The sequence below is a fragment of the Gopherus flavomarginatus genome, chromosome 3, assembly GCF_025201925.1.
Source record: "Gopherus flavomarginatus isolate rGopFla2 chromosome 3, rGopFla2.mat.asm, whole genome shotgun sequence".
In the NCBI taxonomy this organism is placed as follows: domain Eukaryota; kingdom Metazoa; phylum Chordata; order Testudines; family Testudinidae; genus Gopherus; species Gopherus flavomarginatus.
The window spans coordinates 231,667,998-231,693,569 of record NC_066619.1 but is presented as its reverse complement, the minus strand read 5'-3'; the positions used below and the strand labels follow the sequence as shown (position 1 = coordinate 231,693,569).

The following is a 25,572-nucleotide window of genomic DNA, read 5'->3' as shown; positions in this document are numbered from 1 at the left end:
CTGGGCTTGGAAACACAGTGCATCAGCGCGGGCACCTCCCCCTTCTCCGTCTGTGCTTGGTACGTGCCGCCCTCCCACGTGCCGCTTCCCCAGACTCCCCGCTACGTTCACAACCCAGCCAGCAGGCTCGGGGCGGCTCGTGAGGGACAGCGGGGAGGGAGCGGGTCCAGGTCCAGGTCCCCGGAGAGCGGTGTGGGGGAGCTGCGTTGGCGCGGAGGAGAGCCGGGGGGCTGTGGTGCGCACTGGGGAGGACGTTGGCGCGTGTACTGGGGGCAGGCGCGTGGGAGCTCTCATGGGGAGGGGCCATGGGGGGCAGCAATCGGTGTGTTTGCGCTTGCGGGCTCCTCATCGGCACAGCCGCTCCACTGCGGCGATTGGGCTGGGCAGTTACTCCCGCCCCTTCCGCTGCCCACCTTTGCTCCCCGTGCTGCGCCATCTCCGTGAGCGTGATAGCGGGTGCGGAGCCGCCGCCAACCCCACGAGCTAATCGGGCCTCTCTCTGTGTGTATCTCTAGGTGCCTGCTGCCCTGGCCGCTGCCGCCGCCATGGCTCCCGTAGCGACAGGTAACGTTCCGCACCCTCGGCCCCTGCCGGGCCCGGCGCGAGGGCTCGGGTGACCCTGGGGCTGACTTTTGCGTCAGCCTCTCCCCGCAGTTGGCGGGCCTTGGAGAAGAGCCCGCTGCCCCTCTCAGGCTTCTCCAGGGCGGCGGGGGCTAGCGCCGCTACTGGGCCGCCTCTGCAGAGAGGAGCTCGTGCGCGGGGCCGGGTCCTGGGCTCCCGGCGCTCTGCCGAAGAGGCGCTTTCCCCGCCTCTCGCAGGCAGAGAAGAGCCTCAGGCTGCGTGAGTGACGGGCGGCTGCCGCCAGTTCCCTCTGGCCAGGCTGGAGGGAGAGATGCTCGGGCTCCCCCCCCCGGCCGCAGCGGGTGGGCTGGTGGGTAATAAGGGGTGCCGGGCCGGCAGTGTAGACTCCGTGCGAAGGGGGAAAGGGTTGGTTGGTTGTTTAAACCCAAACCAGGGGAGAGATTAAATGAAACTTGAAGGACAAGACTCGATGTGGCAAGTAGCTGGCTCCAAAGTTTTTATGAGGGTTGAAACAAAACTTAATAGAGCTGTTTTTGTGGCCTCTGTTCTCCTTCGCTGTAAGTGCGGAGCTTTAGGTTTCCGGCTGACCTGCGGTAGTGTGGTAGGTTTGGAAAGGACCTAACTCCAGAGCTGTGGCCCGTGAAGCTGGCTATAATCCAGATAAATCCAGTTGCACAATGAGTGAAAAGCAAACATAGCATGAACATAATGACTTTGAACTTTTTTAGTTTGAACAGTTAAGGTCCTGATAACCCCAATAATCTTCAAATGTCCCTTGCTTAAAATCACTCCTTCCTCTTCTAAGGCCACTTCTACACTACAGCATAAAATCAAAATTATTAAAACCGGTTTTATAAAGCTGGTTTTATAAAATTGATTTTATGCGTCTACACTAGGGCACATTAATTGGGTGGTGTGCGTCCATGGTCCTAGGCTACCATCAATTTCCGGAGCGGTGCACTCTGGGTAGCTCAGTAAAAGAATGAGACCAATAACTTCGATTTCCGTCCACAGTAACGCTAAATCGATATAGTAATATCGATTTTAGGGTTACTCCTGTCGTTGGGGAGGAGTACAGAAATCGATTTTAAGACCCCTTAAAATCGATTTAAAGTGCCTTGTAGTGTGGATGGGTACAGAGTTAAATCAATTTAACGCTGTTTAAGTCAATTTAACTGTGCAGTGTGGACCAGGCCTAAGGCTATGTTATGAGCTAGGTGTCTGATTCCCTGTGCAGTTGCTAGCACATGAGGTGATGAAGAGCCAAGGGTCCTGGGTTCTGTCCTCACCTCTGGGGCAGATAGACAGTGTAGGGGGTGGCTAGAGATCAGGGTGACCTAGGTTTTTGGGGAGGAGGGATAGCTCAGTGGTTTGAGCATTGGCCTGCTAAACCCAGGGTTGTGACTTCAATCCTTGAGGGGGCCATTTAGGGAACTGAGGTAAAAATCTGTCTGGGGATTGATTGGTTGTACCTTGAGCAGGGGGTTGGACTAGATGACCTTCTGAGGTCCCTTCCAACCCTAATCTTCTATGATTCTGTGCATGTTCTTGCCCACTGGTGAGCCCTTATTGAGCTAGCACAAGTATAAATAGCAGTGTAGCACAAGTAGCCACAGCAAGAGGCATTGCTGAGCACTTCCAAGTATAAATCTGCCTGATGCCCTGCAAGTATGCTTTTCTTCCCATTTCTTGAAGATGGCGTGATCAGCTATACCCACCTACTGTCACGCTGTCTTTCGAATAGAACTTCTCAATTTTCACTTGTACATTTACTTATTTAAACTTGTATTACTGTTAGGACAGACATTAAGAATAAAAGGATGCATACAAAGAAATGAATCCAACATGTAAAGTCCTCATAGTTTAAGGAAACAAATCCTGATTGTTTTGCATCAGTGGAACCATTTGGCCAGTAGTCATGAGACTTTACAGACTTTTGTCTGTGCTTATGGAACTGAAGTTTTCCTTTTCTACTGGTTTTCTGGATGTGCTTTAAATGTTCCTTTATACTCATTTAAGAAAATTTGAATGCTGGGGCATTGTCAGAATACTCCTTCTGGTCTTTAACTATCTCGGTTTCCCAAAACGTACTTATACATATGATTTGCCAAAAATAATCATTTTGTCCAAAATTTGTAATTTTAAAAATTAACTTTATTTCTCTAGAACTGAAACTTGGTAAAAAAATTAATGAAGGTAAAACAAAAGAAGTCTATGAGTTGCCAGATCTCGCAGGATGTGTGCTGATGCAATCAAAAGACCAAATAACAGCAGGAAATGCAGCTAGAAAGGATCACATGGAAGGAAAGGCAGCAATTTCCAATACAACAACTAGCTGTGTGTTTCAGCTGCTGCATGAATCTGGTAAGATTTCAAAGGTAAAATAGATGCAGTTATGTTCTGTTATATATGATGAGTCTTATGGAGTGATATGACTGTCTGAGAAGATGTAAATGTTAATTCACCGAGGTTTTGGAACTGATTGACTTCAGTAAATTTCCTTATGTCAGTGTCCCAATGAGTAATCTAAGATTATTGACCTAGGTTACGAAATAAAAATTAATGTATCATATTTGAAGTCCTCCCCCAGGCCCAGAAAGCTTCCATATATATTATTGCTGTCTTCCTGGACACCATTCTGTTCCCTCCTCACCACATACCTCATGCTTTCAACTCTCAGTTTAGAAGCAGATCGTGAGAGTTTGGCTTTAAACTCTTATTCCACAAATCTGTCTGTGGAAATTACTACTGCTGGTCAATGACTGTACCAAAGACTGCATTTAAAATCAAAACTTTTCCTAGCTTTACTAAAACCATAATAAAAATGAAGACCTGGATGGAAAACTTCATTAAATGTTCTTGTTTTTTCAGTGTCTGCCATATCACTTTCTAAGACTGCTTATTGTTTGTGGCATAAAAAGTGTGCCAAGTGCTTTACAGGTAGCTGCAAAGAAGATACTTTATTTTGCAGAGTTTACAATGTAGTAGTACATGGTGGATACTGAGGCGAATTGGAAATCTTAGGATTTACTTTTGAGGTTCAAAAATGGCTTACCTTTTCATGCTGGAGAAGACTATTGATGAGATATGAAAGTGATCCAAGTGAAATTTATTAAATATTTGTGAATGTTTTCTACATTTTCAACTATATTGATTTCATTTATAACACAGAATATAAAGTGTACAGTGCTCACTTTATAATATTTTATTATAAATGCACTGTAAAAATGGTAAAAGAAATAGTATTTTTCAATTTACCTCATATTGTAGTGCAGTCTCTTTATTGTGAAAGTGCAATTTGCAAAGGTAGGTTGTTTTTTTTTTTTTTTGTTACATAACTGCACCCAAAAACAAAACAATGTAAATCTTTAGAGCCTGTAAGTCCACTCAGTCCTACTTTTTGTTCAGGTAATCACTAAGAAAAACAAGTTTGTTTACATTTGCAGGAGATAATATTGCCCCCTTCTTGTTTACAATGTCACCTGAGAACGAACAGGCATTCGCATGGCACTTTTGTAGCCAGTGTTAAAAGATATTTACATGGTAGATATGCTAAACATTCATATGCCCCTTCATGCTTCGGCCATCATTTCAGAGGATGTGCTTCCATATTGATGACACTCATTTAAAAAAAAAATGCATTAAATAATTTGTGACTGAACTCTAGGGGAAAATTGTATGTCTCCTTCTCTGTTTTACCTGCATTCTGCCATATATTTCATGTTATAGCAGTCTCGGATGATGACCCAGGACATGTTGTTCGTTTTAAGAACACTTTCACTGCAGATTTGACAAAATGCAAAGAAGGTACCAATGTGAGATTTCTAAAGGATAGCTACAACACTTGACCCAAGGTTTAAGAATCTGAAGTGTCTTCCAAAATCTGAGAGGGACAAGGTGTGGAGCATGCTTTCCGAAGTCTTAAAAGAGCAATGCTCCGATGCAGGAACTATAGAACCTGAACTACCAAAAAAACAAAATCAACCCTCTGTTGGTGGCATCTGACTCTGATAATGAAAATGAACATGTGCCGGGCCGCACTGCTTTGGATCATTATCAAGCAGAACCCATCATCAGCGTGGATGCATGTCCTTTGGAATGGTGGTTGAAGCATTAAGGGACATGAATCTTTAGCACATCAGGCACGTAAATATCGTGTGATGCCTGCTATAACAGTGCCATGAGAACACATGTCGCTTTCAGGTAACTTGTAAACAAGAAGCAGGCAGCATTATCTCCTTCAAATTGTAACCAGCCTTGTTTGTCTGAGCGATTGGCTGAACAAAATGTAGGACTGAGTGGACTTGCAGGCTCTAAAATTTTACATTGTTTTTTTGAATGCAGGTTTTTTTGGTACCTAATTCTACATTTGTAAGTTCAACTTTCATGATAAACAGATTGCACTACAGTACTTGTATTAGGGGAATTGAAAAATACTATTTCTTTTGTTTCTTACAGTGTAAATATTTGTAATAAAAAATAAAGTGAACACTACACTTTGTATTCTGTGTTGTAATCGAAATAAATTTATTTGAAAATGTAGAAAACATCCAAAATATTTAAATAAATGGTATTCTATTATTTAACAGCACAGTTAATCACACACTCCATTTTTTTTAATTGCTTGACAGCCCTAAAAAGCACCTAAGTGACTTAGGGTCATAGGTTACTTACATGTTTCTGACAACTTTACCCAAAGTAAACTGGGCTATAAAAGGTATAAAGCACTATGTCTGGTGGTGTTTGCAAGATCACTACTTTAATCATTACAAAAAAAAAATCCAGTGAATCTACTTCATTCATTAGGCACTAAGGAGGGGAGGAAACATCCCCTTACTAAACTGACCTGGGTATGCACTAAACTAAGCAAAAGTTGCAGCTGCATCTGTAAACAGCAAAAGTATCCTTGGTTTCTCAGATTGGTCAACTGGTGACTAACTGGCACAATTGACAAGTCGTGTTAATGCCTTACGGGGAGGGGAAGGCAATTTATTTACTTTGCACCACTCTTCTGAACTGGGGTTTCTTTCAGAGTCCACAGGTGATACAAAAGCGATGTCTGTAAGTGGAGACTACTGTTAGTTTCTTCAGCTCTTCTGAGTTTCCTTTTTCCGTCTTTCTCTTCCAAACCAAAGCTGTAGGGGGGAAAACAATGCTTTTATCTTTTCTGCTGCCTTCTAGTACTGCCTCAGAAAGTCTCCGGTTATCACCTAACATACACCAAGATGCTAAAGTAATAGTCAACATACTTTACAGTGGGAGTATCTGCAGAGATGAATTCATAGCTTGCCACTTACTATGAAAGCTATTATGATGGTTGACTTTTAAAATTACTTATGCTATATGTTTGTGTCCCTCCATGACATCTGCCCACTATGACATAAGGACATAAACTAGCAGAAAGATGAAAATGGGCAGGCATCCATTAGGAGCACTGGTTTTGGTTATCTATAGCAGTGGTTTTGAATCTGCAGTCCATGGAACCCTGGGCGTTTATCTAAAATTTCCAAAAGGGTCTGCACCTTCATTTGACATTTTTTAGGGGTCTGCAAGTGAAAAAAGATTGAAAACCACTGACCTATAGCATGATCAGGAAAAAATATTCTATTGCAAAATGATTTTAAACAGTTCTGAAAGCACACTACAAACTGGTTTCTAAGGCTCTCTATAATGTACAGTGTATTTTGTTGGATGGAATTGGGGAAGTGAGTGCTTTCTGGACTGAGACCATTTTGTGTTTGGGATGTGATGCTGGCCCCTTCTGGGAGCAGCACAGGGCCAGGGCAGGCAGGGAGCCTGTCTTGGCCCCACTGTTTGCCGCTGGCACCCTGGAGCCTCTCGAAATAAGCGGGCCCTGCCCGGAGCCCGCACACCTGTGCCCTGAGCCCCGTCCTGCACTCCAAACCCCTGCCCTGAGCCCCCTACCACCACTACTCTTGCACCCCAAAACCCTGCCTTGAGCCCCCTCCTGCACTTCACATCCCTCCTGCACTCCAACCCCCTGCCCTGAGCCCTCTGCCGCACCCCTTCCTGCACCCCAACCTCTTGCCCTGAGCCCCTTCCTGCACACCGCATCCCCTCCCACACCCCAACCCCCTGCCCCAGCACTGCATTCATGGCCCTGCATGCAATTACCCCAGCCAGATGTGGCCCTTGGGCCAAAAAGTTTTCCCACCCCTGATTTAAGGCCTCTCTCATTTGGGAAGTAATCATCTCAGGTGTATTGTAGCTACAGAACAACACATTAAGGTTTTTGAGAAAACAGAATCTTCTGATGAAATAATTTTCTGTTTGATCAGCTATACACCAGTCTGGTCACAGTTCTCAGTTTACTCACAGAAGTACACAGAGTAGCAAAACTGAGTTTTCTTTTTACATTTAGGAATCAAAACTGCTTTTGTCAGAAAACATGGCGACACAGCGTTCATAGCAGCTCAATGTGAAATGATTCCAATTGAATGGGTGTGCAGAAGAGTTGCTACTGGTTCTTTCCTGAAAAGAAACCCTGGTGTCAAGGAAGGATACAAGTTTTACCCACCCAAAATTGAAATGTTTTACAAGGTAAGTACAATTTTAATTATCTATTAAACAAAAGAAGGTGTTAAATATTATCAGTTTTACAAAATAAACTGAACATAGGAACAGGTGTAGTGCCTGAAACTGACTTCTGTCAATTTTTGTGGTTTTTGCGCTTCTGTTGGTGTGTGTGTGTGTGCTCTCCTTATTGCTGCATGCAAGATCCATACAAATATGAAACTGGCTAATTGATCCTACTGAAAAAATAATGAAAGTGACTGTACATAATGCAACCAAAGGAGAAAAGAAATATCTATTATATTTATGGCAGCTATAAATACAACATTTTCAGACAAGTGTATTTTTTAGGTTGACAAATGTCCCTTTAAAAAACTGAAATGAAACTACTTATTGATGGGCTTTAAGAAACTAGTATTGATTCTGTATTTTGCAAACATTGCTAAAATGTCTTTCTTGAATATTCTCTTAGATCAGAGATTCTACAAGTAGTTCAGAAAGCCGACTGGTCACATAGTGCAGGCTCATTGCCAACATTTAAATCTCATTACAAAGCAGCTAAAAATGCATTAAGCATTCTGTTTGTTACTCTTCAATGTAAACTGTTGCTGTAAGTGAAACGGATGTGAGGTAAATGAGGAGAGGAGGTCGTCTTTTGGTCACAAATGGGGAGACAGCATGCATAATAGTGAGTGAGAGAGGAGGTGGTCAACAAGATAATCTATTAAAATATGGTCCATGTTATGGACTTTTTCTCTTGTCCTTCCTTAGATCACTTAAGCTGCCTCGGCATACCTACACCACTAAACAAATGTAACATGATAAAGTGACAAAGGGAATTGATGCATGATTTTCATTCTTGTGCTGGCAGGGTTTGAGAGCACAGTGAAAGTGAGGTGATGCAGGAAACTCAGGAGGGTTTAATCTGCTGTACCAGCAGTCCATGCTAATCCTGTTGGGGAATGGTGACTTTATATATATAGGGAGTTTAGCCTCTGTTCTTAATGTGACAAGATCATGGCAGTTAACTACATATCATGTGAGCCATCAACTAAAGGAAACCTCAACATCCTTTATAAAAGGGTGTGGGGTCACAGCCCCACTATCATTGTGACAAGATAAGGATATATCTCTCCAGGGATTGGCCTGCTTAGAGAGGAGGTCTCACTCTAGGGGTAGGGAGTGGGAGGGTAAACCTAGAATGAGAAACTTCTGGTTGGACAGGAAGCGGAAGGGGTGGGAAAGGGTTATTTGAGGAGAGCTACACATTTCAGAGCATCGACCTTTTTTATCTTTCTGACGTTGGCTTTATCCTTGTCCTAGAAGTCCTTTGCTGACAAAGTCGGTTTGGTATATGTAGTTTCTGGTTTGAGTAAATTTACTGGTAACCCCAGGCATTCAGCAGATCCTGGTCTCTGTATTCAGAATTTTTGAACAATCTTAATAGCATGGAAACATTGGGACCTTTACTCTTATGCTGCTGAAAGGGACAAAAGCAAGATGAGTTTGGTTAGAGCGCATTGGCTTCACAGTATGTTTCCTCGCAGAGTTCTGCAAGCTGGCAAGGGTATGGGAGTGAGAGAGAAATGGCACCAAGGGGATAGTGGCCAGTCTTTAATAACTCTTCAGTGATATTCAGGGGTACTCAGTAGCAGAGGTTCCAAACAGAGTAGCTGCCTTGGGGCTGGATGGCACGTCGGCAGGGAAGACTTTCCCCAAGGGACTGTGATCTATTTTCTTGCATGCTGGCCACTTCAAGAGGCTTAACTTCTTTCCTTTGAGGGGAAAATGTGGCTAAAACTCTGGGAAGTGGTATCCTTGTGAAACTTTGAGAGTGTCTCTCTCTCCTTTTTTTTTTTTTTTCTTGCCCTTTTTCCCCCAGTTGGAGGGGAGCATGAAAGGACCTGGCCAGTAATCATCCTGGTGCTTCAGCAATATACAAGGGTGTTCCCTTTTGAAATCAGATGACAACCATACATCTTGTATACAGAAAGGTCATATTCAATGGATGCTATGGCAAAATCTGTCCTTCAAGATTTTACAAGTTGCTTTTCATACAGCAACTTCTGTCCAATTCAGGATTGAAAGAACTCTTGAAAAGTGACTTAAAATATAGATCAAGTAGTCTTACTGTAATGTGCTGACTTCTTCCAAATAAACAAGTTGAAAATAACATTTAGAGTCAAACTTGCATTACTTGATTAAATACTAGCAGCGAAACTCCTTGGAATTTGTTAAAACTGAACTGTCTGTAGTCCAGTAGAAATAGATTTGTAGGCTCAGTGGTGGTTAGAGTTGAAAGGTGAACAGTGTTGGAGTTTATTATTTCTATACCACATACACTGGAGATAAAAGAAATATAGACACACATCCCTCCATTGCTGTCTGCGAAAGTGTTAGTGGTATAACTAGCTAATCCTTTAGGATTTATCAGGGTTTCTAGAAACATTAACTGAATTAGAAGTTTTGTGGACTGTTGACCTAAAAATAGTTAAAGCTTTGTCTTAAACTCACTTCTCTGATGCACCTTCAAGACTTAAGCAATGCTTTTTTTCAAGTAAGCAATGCATTTTTCAAGTTATCTTAAAAGTCTTGCAGCTTGGATCTCAGTACTGTTATGATTAAAATTCTTGCCAGGACTTATCAAATATCAATTTAAAGCCACAAAACCTGTCCATTACTGGATTTCAGATTGTTCTCTTCACTGTTTACTAGGCTTTCTTTTAATCTAACTCAAGTCAGGTGTAATTGTCATTAATTGATCTTATTCTATGCAAGTTTATTTTACTTCATTCTCAGGATGATGCTGCTAATGATCCACAATGGTCTGAGGAGCAACTAATTGAAGCCAAGTTCTGCTTTGCTGGACTTACTATTGGACAAACCGAGGTGGATATTATGGCCCACTCTACACAGGCTATTTTTGAGATACTGGAAAAATCTTGGTTACCCCAGAATTGCACTCTTGTAGACATGAAGGTATAAGAAAAATCTATCTTGTAGATCATGATTCTGAAAGTAGTGGACTAAGTTTTTTGATGCTACTTTACAGCTCTTGAAATAGCTTTCAGGTTTACTTTTGTTTACTTTTGCTAGATTGAGTTTGGTGTTAATATAACTACAAAAGAGATTGTCCTTGCTGATGTTATTGATAATGATTCTTGGAGGCTGTGGCCATCAGGAGACCGAAGCCAGCAGAAGGACAAACAGGTAATACTATTATCATTTTGGGTCTGAATTAGAGATAAAAAACAAAACTAAATCTCATTTTGGTGCAGGAGGGGCATGTAGACAGCCTTCAAGCAACTGCTGTCAGTTACTTTTCTTGGCATTCTATGCCTATGTGAGGTAGGCCACAAAGCATTTAGGATCTGATCCTGTTCAAGTCAATGGCAAAACTTCCATTGACTTTAATGGCAACAGAATCAAGTCCTTAAGAATGCCTGTATCGTTAATAGGAATTTCCGCAGTATTTTCTGGTGTTATCGTAGTGCCCTGTGTAGTGTCAAGTCTGTAGGGATCTCCAGAACTTCTAGTATAAAATGTACTTCTCCAAGTGTGAACTATTCAAATAACTGAGTAACACAAACACGCACTTATAAAGTACTAAAAGTCAGAAACATGCCATAAAGATGAAAATCGGTTCACCCATATGTCCCAAGTTTCTCCTTTCAGAGCCTTGGTTTGTCTAGGCCAAAGTTTGTCCTGCTTTAACTCAGTTTAACTGATAACTAACATTGATATAATTGCTGGTCTAGATCACTGGTTCTCAGCCATGAGTACACGTACTCCTGGGGGTACACAGAGGTCTTCCATGTGGTACATCACCTCATCTAGATAGTTGCCTAGTTTTACAACAGGCTACATAAGGAGCACGCATTAATTCAGTACAAACTAAAATTTCATACAGACAATGACTGTTTATACTGATCTATATATTATACACTGAAATGTAAGTGCAATATTTATATTCCAGTTGATTTATTTTATAATTATATGGTAAAAATGAGAAAGTAAGCATTTTTTCAGTAATAGGTTCTGTGACACTTTTGTATTTTTGTCTGATTTTGTAAGCAAGTAGGTTTTTTTAAGTGAGGCGAAACTTGGAGGGTATGCACGACAAATCAGACTTCTGAAAGGGAAAGGTTGAGAGCCACTAATCTAGACAGTCCACAGATGTTTGTTTCTTGGAACAAATGTTTGTGGTTTATGCTAGGCTGAGTCCATTGGGGGGCACCATTTTAGCTGCATTGAATGCGGCTTTGATGGAACTTCTGTGATTTTAGTCAATTCCACTAATAATGTAGACACTCCCCAATAAACACAAGCTGCCATAACCTATGTCTGTGATAATCCAAGATACAGCAGTGTTCCAGTGCCATTACTAACAAATTTAAACTAGAAAGCCACATTAGGTCCACTTCCTTTACAAACTGAATGAAATGAAAAATCATGGTGTTTTCTCTTCACTCATTTCAGCTGTTATACTACAAATGCTTCTGAGCAAATCCTTGGTGTGGTGGTAATCCACCATTACTATAACTTGGGGGCGGGGGAAGGGGTGTTAGATGTTGGCTGTACTTTACTGCAGTTGCTGTCCTGTGATTGAAGCTCTGCTTCCAAATTAAAATTAACATGCCAAAGAAGCATGGTGTACACACCACCTCTACCTTGATATAACTCTGTCCTTGGGAGCTAAAAAGTCTTACCACGTTATAGGTGAAACCATGTTATATTGAACTTGCTTTGATCCACTGGAGTGCTCAGGCCCACCCCTCCCCCCCCGGAACACTGCTTTACTGCGTTATATCCAAATTCGTGTTATACCAGGTGGCATTATATCGAGATAGCGGTGTATTTGCGAGGAAGCCAACAACTGACTTCAGTTGGCCATGAGAGGGCTGGCTAACACATCACGGTTTAGGCAACCAAGCACAGAAGTTGAGTTTTCTCTCAGAAAGGAATTGACTGAAGTAGAGGGTGTTCTGACTTTACTATAATCTGGTGGACAACACTGCTTGCTGGAACTAATGGCTCAAAATGTGAGATGTGAGGATTCCCTTGATGTCATGTTGGCCTCAATTCATGGGGAAGAAGCTATTGTAGAATATATTTCAAGAAACAGGTGTTTGAAAGATGGCATAAATTTCTCTAGCCTCTGGTAGTTGGATGGTTGCACCTGGTTGAATATTTACAAAGAAAAATGATTGACCGTTACACTTCCAAATAGAACATCAGGAGTAACTTGCTATCTGTGTATTTCAGTCTTACCGTGATCTAAAAGAAGTGACTCCTGAAGCGCTGCAGATGGTTAAAAGAAACTTTGAATGGGTTGCAGAAAGAGTGGAGGTACCCCGTTTATATTAACTATAGTCTATATAGAAATTGACAATTTTGTGTACTCTATTAAAGTACTGTGGTTCATTTTCCTTTCTTTCCATTCCAGTTGCTGCTGAAAACAAAGAGCCATGGTAGAGTTGTGGTGTTGATGGGATCATCTTCTGATCTTGGTCACTGTGAAAAAATTAAAAAGGCCTGTGCAAACTTTGGAATTCCTTGTGAGCTACGAGTGACATCTGCTCACAAAGGACCAGATGAAACTCTGAGGATCAAGGCAGAGTATGAAGGTAAACCTTCTATAATTATGTATTAAGTTTAAAACCAATAACTAGAGTTCTTGAGATTCCTTAGAACTTTGCCACAAACTGTGCACGAAGTTTATCACCCTCTTCTTTATAACCACTTTTTCGTATGAGAAGACTTATCATGTCTCCTCTTAGTCTTCTCTCCTCCAGACTAAACCTAGGGGGTTTTTTTCAGTCTTTTCTTAAAGGTTGTGTTTTCTAGACCTTTAATCATTTTTGTTGCTCTCCCTTAGACTTTCTTCAACTTTTGGTGCCCAGAACCTGAAACGGTGTTACAACTGAGGCCATATCAGTGCTGAGTAGAGTGGAAGAATTAATACTTTTTGTCTTGCTTACAACACTTTGCTAATATATCACAGAATGGGGGGAGGCATGTTTTTTGCAGCAATATTACATACTTGACTCATTTACTTTGTGATCCATTGTAACACTCAGATCCTTTTCTGCAGGATTCCTTCCTAAGCAGTCTTTTCCCATTTTGTATTTGTGATTATTCCTTCCTAAGTGTAGTACTTTGCATTTGTTCTTATTGAACTTCATCCTGTTGATTTCAGACCATTTCTCCAATTTATCAGGGTCATTTTGAATGCTAATCCTGTCCTCCAAAATGCTTGCAACCCCTTCCAGTTTGGTATTGTCTGCAAACTCTATAAGTGGTACTCTGTATCATAGTCAACAGCTCCTTCTCCCTCATCCAGGCCTGTCTTAAATCTAATGGCTTCTTTCTCCCGAAAAATCTTGCCTTCCTCTCTATCCCAACAGCTAAAATGCTTTCTCAGACCCAGATCATCTCAACATCTTGGATTACTGCAATGTCCTGCTACGTACACACACGTTGTTCTGCTTATTATTCCTTATTGTTTTAAAAATGCTGGCTGCTAAAACTTAAGTCTCCCCTTCATCTAATGTCATCTTTTTTTGGGCACCACTGGCTGCCCTTCACGCACTGCAGCTGGGTGGAAAACCATATCTTGTGATGCCCACAAATAGAAAACAATGAATAATGAGGTGGACCGGGGTCGGCAAGCTTTCAGAAATGCTGTGCCGAGCCTTCATTTATTCACTCTAATTTAAGGTTTCGCGTGCCAGTAATACATTTTAACCTTTTTTAGAAAGTCTCTTTTTCTATGTCTATAATATATAAACAAACTATTGTTGTATGTAAAGTAAATAAGGTTTTTAAGATGTATAAGAAACTTCATTTAAAATTAAATTTAAAATGCAGAGCCCCCCGGACCGATGGTCAGGACCCAGGCAGTGTGAGTGCCACTAAAAATCAGATCGTGTGCCGCCTTCGGCACCTGTGCCATAGTTGCCTACCTCTGGGGTGGACACTAGTAAAGTCTATCAAAAAAACCTTAGATTTAATTTAAAAATCATGTGCCTTGACTGAACATAAGGAGTGATTTCACTTGTTGCTGTTACATGCCCATGCAAGCATAGGTTTGCAGGTACTTCCATGCACCATTGTATACTCTGTGCATGTAGATATGGGAGTTGGGGCACAGTGTGGGCAAGCACAGATTTTTCCAGATGTTGTTTAGAGGATCTTACTTTGAACTTTGCAGAACTGATATTCACTAGTTTTGTTGCAACAGGCTAAAGTTTTTAATTAATAGAGAAGCCAGAGATTCATCAGTTTCCATTAAGAAATAGCCAGTACCCACCATTATCATGAATCTTAAACGTTTTCTTCCCCTGCATGAGAAAGGGATTGGGTGCGTGAGTTGCCCCTAGTGTGCTACTTCTGTAGATGGTGTAACGAGCAGTGACTGACAGTTACTGAATATTACTATAGGGAATTACAACATTGTATTCTACAAAGGAGAAATCTGAGCAGCAGTAAAACTAAAATGACATAAAAATTTCAAAAAAAGGTGTTTGTGTTGGGGGGGGGGGGGGGGGGGAGGAATTTAGACAAAGAGTCTTTCCATGAAAGCAGGTGGGGAAAAGGAAAAATGCATAGATCTCTCTCCCCCTCCCCCCACTGGTTTTTGATATTTACTTGTTAACGCTTGTGTGTGTGTTAGGTGATGGAATCCCTACTGTATTTGTGGCAGTAGCTGGCAGAAGCAATGGCTTGGGACCAGTGCTGTCTGGTAATACATCATATCCAGTTGTCAACTGTCCTCCTCTCTCAGCCGATTGGGGTTCTCAGGATGTCTGGTCTTCTCTTAGACTGCCGAGTGGTAAGAAGCATGTTGACCTATGGTACATGTAGTTACATTCTTGTAGTAATTATCCCCCCCCCCCTTTTTTTTTTTTAAATGCTGGGTACGTCTGCTAGATTCAACAGTACTGAAAACACCTTTGTCCCATTTTATATGTCGGTTCAACCAGTGCTGAAGATGGTTTGGTGAGGTAAATCTTGTTGACTGTTATTAAAATTTCAATTTCCTGGCATAGATGGCGGTGGAGCCTTAGAAAATCAAAGAGTAAATTTGACTTTCATTATATTCTTACTCATACAACTGAAGTTTAAAATAGGTATCTGAATTAATGACATATTTAAAAAAAATCAGCTTGAGAATTATTTTCATGTTTTTCCTTCATGAAACTGTTTTAGTATTCAGAATAGCAGCTGTGTTAGTTTGTATCTGCAAAAAGAACAGGAGTACATCGCTACCTCGATATAATGCCACTAGATATAACACGAATTTGGATATAGTGCAGTAAAGCAGTATTCCGGAGGGGCAGGGCTGCGCACTCCGGTCGATCAAAGCAAGCTCAATATAACACAGTTTCACCTTTGACTCCCAAAGACAGCATTATATCGAGGTAGAGGTGTACTTGTGGCACCTTAGAGACTAAAATTTATTTGAGCATAAGCTTTCGTGGGCTACGAAAGCTTATGCTCAAATAAATTTGTTAGTCTCTAAGGTGCCACAGGTACTCCTGTTTTAGTATGTTTGTTAACCTAGCAACTGATTATATAAAACTAAAATATTCTTGCTGTGATGCTTTAATGTAGAAAGAATTAGTTTGCTGTGAAACTGCATCAGTTCTAGGGGTACATGTAGCTTGAAATTAAAAACTGCATTTTCATAGATACTGAACAGTCCTCCTTATACATGCAGTAGTCAATTCAGGGTATCTGCTGACTTAATCATTGTTACCAGTAGTTATAGCAACATTGAATGAGAGAGGCTAAGGAGTTCTCAGACTGGGGAGGAGGAGGTCGCGAGCTGTCAGGCTCCACCCCAAACCCTGCTTTGCCTCCAGCATTTGTAAGAGTGGTAAATATATAAAAAGATGGTTTTAATTTATAAGGGGGGGGGGGCATTGCATGCAGAGGCTTGCTATGTGAAAAGGGTCACCACTGACCATACATATGGGATGGATTGTTGGTTTTTTTTGTTTTAAATCATCAAAGGCAAGGGAATTCCACTTCAAATATGCAGAAAGGTTTGGGGCCTGTTTGGGGCCTGTTGAGACTATCAGTTGAAAACTAGCAATCTTGTCTTGTTTCGGAATGAGGGAATAAGGTGAGAATCTTTAGGGTTATTGAGGTTACTTATGCTTTGTCCAGTCTAATTTAAAAAAGGTAAAGTAATTAAAATAAAAAATCCTGCAGTAACTGTCAGGACCTGAAAAATTACTTGTTAGTAATTTTTATGATCATTGTAAATCCCGTTTGGATAACAGATTGGATTTTTTTCTTCTTCTGCAACAGGTCTTGGCTGTCCTACTATACTCTCACCCGAAGGAGCTGCCCAGTTTGCTGCTCAGATTTTTGGATTAAGTAACCATTTGGTGTGGGCCAAGCTGCGCTCAAGTATGTTGAATACGTGGATCTCCTTGAAGCAAGCTGACAAAAAACTTAGAGAATGCTCCTTATGAATAACGTGTTAAAAGGAAAGTAATGCATACCTTATATTGGCTATGTAAAAAATAGTGCCATGTGCAAACTGTCTGCACACTAGGATCTTCATGTGGATCAGTTGGAAATCTTAACCCTTTGTTGTATAAGATGATACATCTTGTATGGTAGATGATAATCTCTACTATTGGTCTCGTTTTCTGGTTTTTAATAAATGAAAGCATACGGGATAGTTTGACTTGCTTACAATTATGTTCTGCTTTAGTCCTTGTATACTGCTTTAACTACAGACTACATAATATCAAAATGAAGGTTTAATGCAATGTGCACTGGAATTTAATCAGTTTTCCCTAGCAGCATTACTACAGAATGTTACTGTTGAAGCTTGGATTTACTAACTCCACTGAGTGGACTGCCAATCCAGAAGAGAAAATGTTTGCTGTTCTGCTTGCAGTTATGAAAATATGCTCCCTAAGCAATAACATAGCTGTAGATTGCAATCCTAACTGGAAGACGGTTCTGGAATGGACTCGCACATCCAGCCTCCCTCTCAGAGATTGTAAAAGTGTATGGAAGAAAGCCAGCCATATCACAAGATAAACTAACATCCTATTTCAGTATTTCCTGAAGCAATGTCCTCATATTAATAATGCTCCTGATACAGCAGTAGACAAGATTAACTCCAAGTAGTCATCATGAGTTCAGAACTGACTTGTAAGCCTTTTGTCCTCTGTTCAAGTACAAGGAGTTCTTTAGTTCTGCTTTAAAGAGCCTCTGATAAGATCATAGCAGACTTCATTTTTAGAAAATGTTGGTTGGGTTGTGTGTGTGTCTTTCTCCCCTTATTTTTATAAGAGAAAAAGTTGGTTGCTAAGGAAACTCTCATAATAAAAGGTGGAAATAAACAATTAAGTGAAATAATGATATCTAAGCATGACTTTTTCCTCCATGAAACTATTGTTTTTAATTAGGTCAGCTTTATTACAGTACTGATTCTAACAAACATGCAATTTCTCAACTAATGTAATAGCATATGCTTTTAAAATTACAAATAAACTGTTAAATTCCAATTTGCTTTATGAAGAGGTTTCTCCAGTGGGTATATTCATGCTAACTGTCTAGATTTATTTTTTTTAAGTTACATGTCCTGGCTGATACTAAACTTAAAATGCGTGTGCTAAACAACTTGTTTGACTTGGTGCTTTACAACTACATACATGCAGCACTACTAACGTGCAACCAACTCTTGCAAAGGCCACTATCAGGCAGCATGCTTTGGAGGGGGAGAGGAGGCTTTGACTAGAGATACAGGAACAAGCCCCTATGCCTACAGGTAGTCCTGAGTGCTTTCATTGATATATGGACCCTAAAGTCTTGCTTACCTCAAAGGCTGACACACAGGGCCAGCTTTATGAACTGGGGGGCCCGATTCGAATACTTGGCAGCAGTCCAGAGCTTCGGCAGCAGGGAGTCCGCTCCGGGTCTTCCATGGCACCAAAGGACCTCCACTGCCAAAAATCCCCAGAGCGGACACCCCATCCCACCCCCTACCACCAAAATGCCACCGAAGACCCCCAGCGCAGACCACCACCACCAGGTGAGTTTAAAAAAAAAAAAAAAAAAAGGGCGCTGTGGGGCCCGCTTCCGGGGAATTGCCCTAAAGCAGGCCCTTCTGACACACCATTACTGTTATGATACTTAATATATGTACCATGGAAGGAATGAAGAACTCAGTTCATCCTGCTGGGATTTGAACCTCTGATCCCTGAGAGTATAGGAAGAGGTTTATAGTACATAGCTATTGTGACCGGAAACATGTTTGGCATTACAGAGGCTTCTTGTGGTGGTCATCCATTAAGATACTGTAATAGAGAACATGGACCATGTGGCATGGTGCAAGACCTGAGGCTTGAACTGAAGGCTGGGAATCAGGCCATGTATTAAAGCAGATGCTTACAAGTTCACTGTCCAGTACAGGAACTTGGCAAGAGTACTGCTAGCCTTGCTAAAACACAGGCACTCCTAAGAACTATCAGGTACTGGGTATGTGTGTGAAGATGTTCCAAAAGCTTAGCACAGGTACATCCTCACCTAGTACAAGACAAGGGTTTGACAAAAGAGATAATTATGGATGTTTTGCCTGAGGCAAGTGGAGCAAGGAACAAGGGACGGTAACAAGCAGCTGTTATGAAACTTCAAAGTTACGAAAACGGGAATAAACCTCCCTGTTAGCATAGGGAAAATTCACAAGCTCAAACAAAAGATAATTTAACGCATTTCCTTGCTAGTGCTTACAATTTCTGTAGTTTTAGATGAATCATTCTAGGATCTTTTTAGGAGCTGGTTTACCTGCTTGGTCTCCGTCCCTCTCTCTATCCTGAGAGGGAACAAAGCACAAACAAAACCTCCGCTGCCCTCCTCCCTGATCTGAACGTATCTTCTTTGCCCACTGGTCCTTCTAGTCAGGTGCCAACTAGGTTAATTGAACTGATTAACCCCTTACAGATAAGTGATCCTGTCCTCTGAGCAGGAGGAATTTTATGTTACCACATACATAAAGGTTGTTACTCCTTAAGACCCTGTCATAAAAATAAAGGGAAGAGTATTGGTCCTAAATGGCATTGGTTGGGAATTTTCCAACAAAACACATCAGAAAATGCCATTTGTTGAAACTGCTCAAAGGAAAGGGTGATTTTGATGAAATTTTATTTGAAAAGTGCTGCATTATTTAAAAATTGCTTTCCACTTTCCTGTCTTCACTGACATAATACAACTCTAATTTCCTACCTATATTTTCAAACATTTTTTCATTTGGATGTTTTGTCTAGAAATGTGCACCAGAGATATTTACTTCTGGACTCCTGAAAGTATTTTCTCTTGTGAGCATGAGGTGTTTATTAAAAAACACATATCAGCTCAGGAAAAAGAAATAGCAGGTGAGCGAGATGGATGTACTTAACAGGGGGTTGCAAAAAAACAAAACAAAAAAGCTGGGGGGGTGGAGGAGGGTGCTTTAATGTATGAAGGAAGCTTGAATGTTTTATATTAAAAATTTACATCTACCCCATTTTTCCTGGAAGACCAAACTGGAGACCTAGTAAGACTCAAACCTCAGACACTAATAAAGTGAATTGGAATATGATTTTTGTTCATTGTTCAAAATTCTACTTTGACACTGTCTAGTGTAATTAAAATAGCTTCATACATAGTTGGCAGAAAAGAATTGTTATTGTGAATTCAGTAATGCTATCTTTCCAGTTTAGGTCTGAGAACCACTCAGCAATTGCAGAGGGGCAAGAATAAGTGTCAACTGCTCAGAGGTAGGGGAAATCCAGATGACTTCCCCCCCCCCCAACCTTTTACATAAGAAAACACCACCACCCTTTAAGTAAAAGGGGCACAAACTCAATTTCGTGTGTCTGCAAGTCACATTTAATTTGGTTCTGTTCTAAGGCCTTGTCTACACTGGTACGTTTCCGCACAGTAAAGCAGCTTTCTATGTTATAACTCCAGAGGTATACACACAAACTGTGCAGGTGCAGTGATGCTTTTAAAAAAAAAACAAAACCACAAACACACCCCAACAAGAGGCATAGAACTTTCTGCGCTGGGATACAGTGCCATTGTAGACACCCTAGTCAATTACAGCACTGCAACTGGCCTCTGGGAGATGTACCACAATGCCTGTTCTCACCTCTCTGGTAACCAGTTTGAACTCTACTGCTCTGTCTTCAGGTGACCAGCCATGATCCCTACCCCTTAAATGGCTTGGGAATTTTGAAAGTCCCCTTCCTGTTTGCTCGGTGACATGTGCAGTGGTCTCAAGGCATCTTTCTAGGTGGCCATGCATGCACCAGGCTATCCCCTGCTTGGAGCAATGCCAAGCTGATGGGACCTCATTGGCATTTGGGGAGAGTAGGCTGTCAGTCCCAGCTGCATGCCAGCCATAGGAATTATAGTTACAGATTTCACGATGCATGACAGAAAGGGGCCATGACCAGGACACAGTTCAGTACAGGTTTCAAGTGAAGGACCAGCAGAACACCTACCACAAGGCACCAGGTGTAAACTGCCACGCTGCCAGTTCTACAAAAAGCTGGACGCAATACGCAGTGGTGACCCCACCTCCACTGCAAAGACCACTATGGATATTTTGGTGGCATGCGTGCCAGTCAAGAGTGGACCAAGTCTGGAGGAAGAAATCTTGGATGTGGAGAGGGAGGCAGAGGACAAGTTGGGGGTCAGAGAGGTATGCAGCCACAAGCTCTTCTCAGCCATGGAGGACACTAGTCAGTCACAGCTGTTGGATCTTGGCAAAGTGCAAACAGAAAAGGGGGGCCCCGGTAAGTGGATTTGACTTTGGGAATCGCTGAAGTGAGTTGTTGCGGGCAAGAGGGTTGCAGAAAGCAGGCTTGTGTCGGTATGATGCACATGCCTAGTCCGAGCAACGGAACAGGGTGTTAACTGACACTCTCACTTCATTGGAATCCGCCTCGGAGCTCTCCATGGAACTCTCAAGGAGATACTGGGCAAGCCGCTGCCACAGATTCTTTGGCAGAGCTGCTTTGTTTCTTACCTCATTAAGGGTAACTTTCCTATGCCACTCTGCTGTCACTAGGGGGAGGGAAGGGGAAAACCATTGCTGTACATAAGGGCCAGAGCAGAAGCCATGGTGTTGGAGAAGACCCTCCCTTGATTCCCTGCTCACCCTCAGCTGTGAGTTATCTTCCACAATGAACACAGCCTGTGGAAAACGTGGGGACAAGAATGATTATAACCTCCCCCCCCTCGAAGTACTAGCTCTCCCTAAGAGGTACATGCCCAGTGTACAGAACATTGATTTCTCCTGCCCCTGTAATTATTCACCAGTGGTGGGGGGATCCTGTGGCTCATGGGTGCTTGCCTGGCAGCAGCTAATTAGTGACAGGTATGTTAATAGCGGCTGTGTTTTAAATCAGTGGTCTCTGTGTTGCAGACAATACTATTTCCGTAATATGTTGCATTTTGGCTTCACAGATATTACCTGGAGAGCCCAGCCTCCCTCTTTGTTATTGCCGGCTGAACGGCTGCAGAGAAATAGAAAGCATCAACGAAGAACTAAAGGGGACTTTCTGCGTGAGGTCATGATGCACTCTGCAGCCGAAAAACAAGAACTGAAGGAGTGGTGGCACAATGAGAAGAGGAACCGAAAGGAGACTGTAGCACACCCAAAAGAAGCCACGGAGCAGCTCTTAAACGTTAGGGAGTGCCCAGAGGACACGCTCAAGGCACTACTAGTGCTGCAAACCGAGCAGCTCCGCGCCCACCATCCCCTGCAGCTGCTGTCGCAAAACTTCTTCCCATGCGCCCCCAGACACTGCCAACACACTCTTATCAACCTCCTGGCTCTAGTCTGTACCTGATGCATTCCACTCCTGCCCTGTCACAGTCCAGCCCTGTGGACTCCCAGTATCCACTACACTCAACACCCGTCCCTCTGCAGTTTAGCCCTGCTGACATACAGTACCCGCTGAACTGTACTCCAAAGGAGAAGGCTGGATCTGATACCTGGACATACAAAAATCTTTAAACCATCCCAGCACTTTACCTCCTCCTGGGATCCCCCTTCCCTCATCCCCACCAGCATTGATGTGTTTGTTTGTCTCTCTTTAGTTGTTTTTGAATAAAATAATTGTTTTGGTTTGAAAGCAATCTTTATTCCATTAATTGAAAGCAAACAGAGACCTGCAAAGCAGCAGGTAATGTTTTTTTTTAAAAACACACCTTCATAGTGCATCGTCTGCACTAATCACAATCACCTCCTAGCCTTGCAAGCTCTGCACTCCCAAGCATAACAAATATTAGTGGCTTTCAGCTTCAAATTGCTGCCTCAAGGCAACCATGGTCCTTATCCTGTGCTGCACTCCTCTAATAGCCCTGGTCTCTGGGGCCTGATCTACACGGGGGAGGGTGGAGATTGATCTAAGTTATGCAACTCCAGCTACATGAACAACATAGCAGAAGTCAAACATACTTAGATCTACTCACCGCCGTGTCTTCACTCTCGCCCTGGTGGAGTACCTGAGCCAACAGGAGCATGCTCAGGGGTCTATTTATCATGTCTAGACTAGATGCGATAAAATCGACCCCTGCTGGATCAATCGTTGCCCACCAATCTGGCAGGTAGTATAGACATGCCCTGGCTGTTCAAATTCAGCCTCCAGGCACTGAGCCTCAGTGGTCCAGCCCCGTGTGAAGCTTTCACCCTTCCCTTCACAAATATGATGGAGCATACAGCACACACCTGTAAAAGCACAGAAATATTGTAATTGGCCAGCTTTAGCCTCCCATATAGGCAGCGCCAGCGGGCCTTTAAATGGCCAAAAGCACACTCAATAGTCCTTCTACACTTGCTCAGCCTGTTGTTGAACCACTCCTTGCTGCTGTCAAGGTGCTCAGTGTACGGCTTCACAAGCCACAGCATTAAGGGGTAGGTGGGGACTCCCAGGCTCACAATGGGCATTTCCCCTCTGGTGATCTTCTGTTCCAGGAAGAAAGTCCCTGCTTGCAGCCTCTTGAACAGGCCCATGTTCCAAAAGATGCATGCGTCACACACCTTTCTGGACCAACCTGCATTAATGTTCATGAAACACCCACAGTGATCTACAGGCACCTGGAGAACCATTGAGAAATATCCCTTCCAATTAATGTACTTGCTGTCTAGGGGGTGGTCTGGTGCCAGAATTGGAATGTATGCCATCTATCGCCCCTCCACAGTTAGGGAAGACCATTTGTGCAAGGCCATCCACATCACACAAGTTGCCCAGAGTCACGGTCTTTTGGAGCAGAATGCGATTAATGGCCCTGCCCACTTCTGTCAACATAAGTCCAACAGTCAACCTTCCCACTCCAAACTGGTTAGTGACCAATCAGTAGCAGTCGAGTAGCCAGCTTCCACAATGCAATCACCATGTGCTTCTCCAATGACAGTGTAGCTCTCATTCTCATGCCCTTGCACTACAGGACTGGTGAATGTGAATGTGACTTTCCTCATCTGAGGGTGTTGCAGCTACTGCTCATCATCCCAAGTGTGCATAACAATGTGATCCCCCACCATTCAGGGCTTTTTTCCCTGAGCCCAAAAGCAGTGTTCTGCTGTGGTCAGCACCTCCATAGATGCCACAAGCAATCTCGTGTCATAGCTACTACGCGTGGCAAGATCCATGTCACTCTCCTCTTGCCTTTGTAGTTTAAGGAATAACTCCACTGCCATTCGTTATGTGTTCATGAGAGCAAACAGCATTTTGGTCAACAGTGCGGGATCCATTCCTGTAGACCAAAAGAGGCAGAGCGCGCAGTACACAAACCGTTGAAAGATGGCGCCAAATGTAGACAGAAGCGCAGAGAATGCATCATGGGGCATTGGGACAGGATGCCCCATGACCCCCTCCACATTCCCACAACTCTTAGCAGCAGAAGAGGAAGAGATGCTCTGTGGGATAGCTACCCAGAGTACACCGCTCCAAATACCATTGCAAGTGCCACAAGTGTGAACACGCTATTGCGCAGGCAGCCGACATTGTGAACACACAATGGTTTCCCTTTAGCACGCTCTGAGCAGCGCTGTAACTCTGCCAGTGTAGACATACCCTCAAATGAGACTGAAAATGTTGGAATGACATCTTCAGTATTTCTCATTCCATTCTTTTTTTTTTTTTTTTTTAATATAGAAAAAGACATTCTGTATGAGCACTTCAAAACTACGGCAAGGTTTAAACCAGGCCTGCACAACTCGTAAAGTGGCGAGGGCCACATTACTCCAAAGAAAACAGCTGAGGGCCGAACCCCCCCCAGCCCCGTGGAAACACTGCCCCCCCCCAGCCCAGCGGATACACTCTGCCCCAGCACCACCCAGCCCTGCAGAAACAAACCCTCCTTTTCCAGTGCCACCCCACCAAAACAGCTGTGGGCCAAAAAGGAAGGTTGGGGGTGGGGAGGTGATACTTGATTTTAAATCAGCCAGGGGCTCCCAGCTGAAGAGGTGGCTGGGAGCCCTCAGGGTCAAATTAAAGGGCCTGGGGCTCCAGTGGCTGCGGAACCCGGAGCTTTGTGAGGCTGGGGCAGAGATTTAAAGCTCCTGCTGTTGAGGGGAGCCCGAGCCCTTTAAATCTCAGCCCCAGTGCATCCACTGGAGCCGCTGCCGGGATTCAGAGGGCTCTGGGCTGCCCGTGGTAGCGGGCAGCCCTGAGCCCTTTAAATCTCAGCCACGGCCGAGAATCTCTGCTGGCAGCTCAGAGCCCTTTGAATCCCGGCCACAGCTGGGATTCAAAGGGCTCTGGGCTCCCTGCAGCTGCGGGGAGCCTTGAGCCCTTTGAAACCCAGCCACGGCTGAGATTTAAAGAGCTCTGGGCTCCCCAGGCCTGTGGAGAGCCCAGAGCCTTTGAATCCCGTCCACAGGTGGCAGGGCCGGATTTAGGAAGTGCAGGGCCCAATTTGAATATTTTCGGCGCGGCCCCAGCAGGGATGACTGAAAGAAAAAAAAAAAGTAAAAAAAAGGCTTTCATTTCTTAGCAACCGGTTCCCTATAAAAAGTTCTGCCACAGTATGTATTTTTTGTACCAATAGGGTTACCATACATCCGTATTTTCCTCCTGGATGGCGATTTAAGATCCAAAAAGCCTGACATGTCCGGGAAACTACAGATGTATGTTAACCTTATCGAACTAGAAATGAGCTCTGCCACTCCCCACGTGTGGGTCCCAGCTGCTCCCTACACACCTCATTGAAGCAGGTGTGCAGGATTACTTCCCTGGGAACTACAGGGCACCAATGCACATGGGGCTGGCTGGAGGTTGGGGGGAGGTGGCTGGAGGTAGGGTCTAGCTGTAGGCTGGGAAAGGGGTGTGGGGCAAGCTGGAGACGGTGTGTGGGATGGGCTGGTTGGCTTCAGGCAGGGCCACGGGGGGGGGTGCAGCATGGGTTGGCAGGGCTGGCTGGCTTCAGGCAGGGGGG

General features: G+C 43.3%; 1 protein-coding gene across 2 annotated transcripts; it reads left to right on the top strand.

The window, feature by feature from the left end:
* The first annotated feature begins 60 nt into the window (after positions 1 to 60).
* Positions 61 to 17,651, top strand: LOC127048239 (multifunctional protein ADE2). Of its 2 annotated transcripts, XM_050947848.1 has the most exons (10): positions 61 to 170; positions 516 to 564; positions 2,749 to 2,946; positions 6,965 to 7,143; positions 9,916 to 10,095; positions 10,213 to 10,326; positions 12,382 to 12,465; positions 12,563 to 12,743; positions 14,792 to 14,950; positions 16,435 to 17,651. In XM_050947848.1, the coding sequence occupies exons 2-10, from the start codon at positions 546 to 548 to the stop codon at positions 16,599 to 16,601; spliced, it is 1,281 nt and encodes a 426-aa protein (XP_050803805.1). In that variant the 5' UTR covers positions 61 to 170; positions 516 to 545; the 3' UTR covers positions 16,602 to 17,651. The 2 variants fall into 2 exon arrangements, with proteins under 2 accessions (XP_050803805.1, XP_050803804.1); XM_050947847.1 differs by lacking the exon at positions 61 to 170 and having other exon boundaries at positions 405 to 564.
* Positions 17,652 to 25,572: the final 7,921 nt, after the last annotated feature.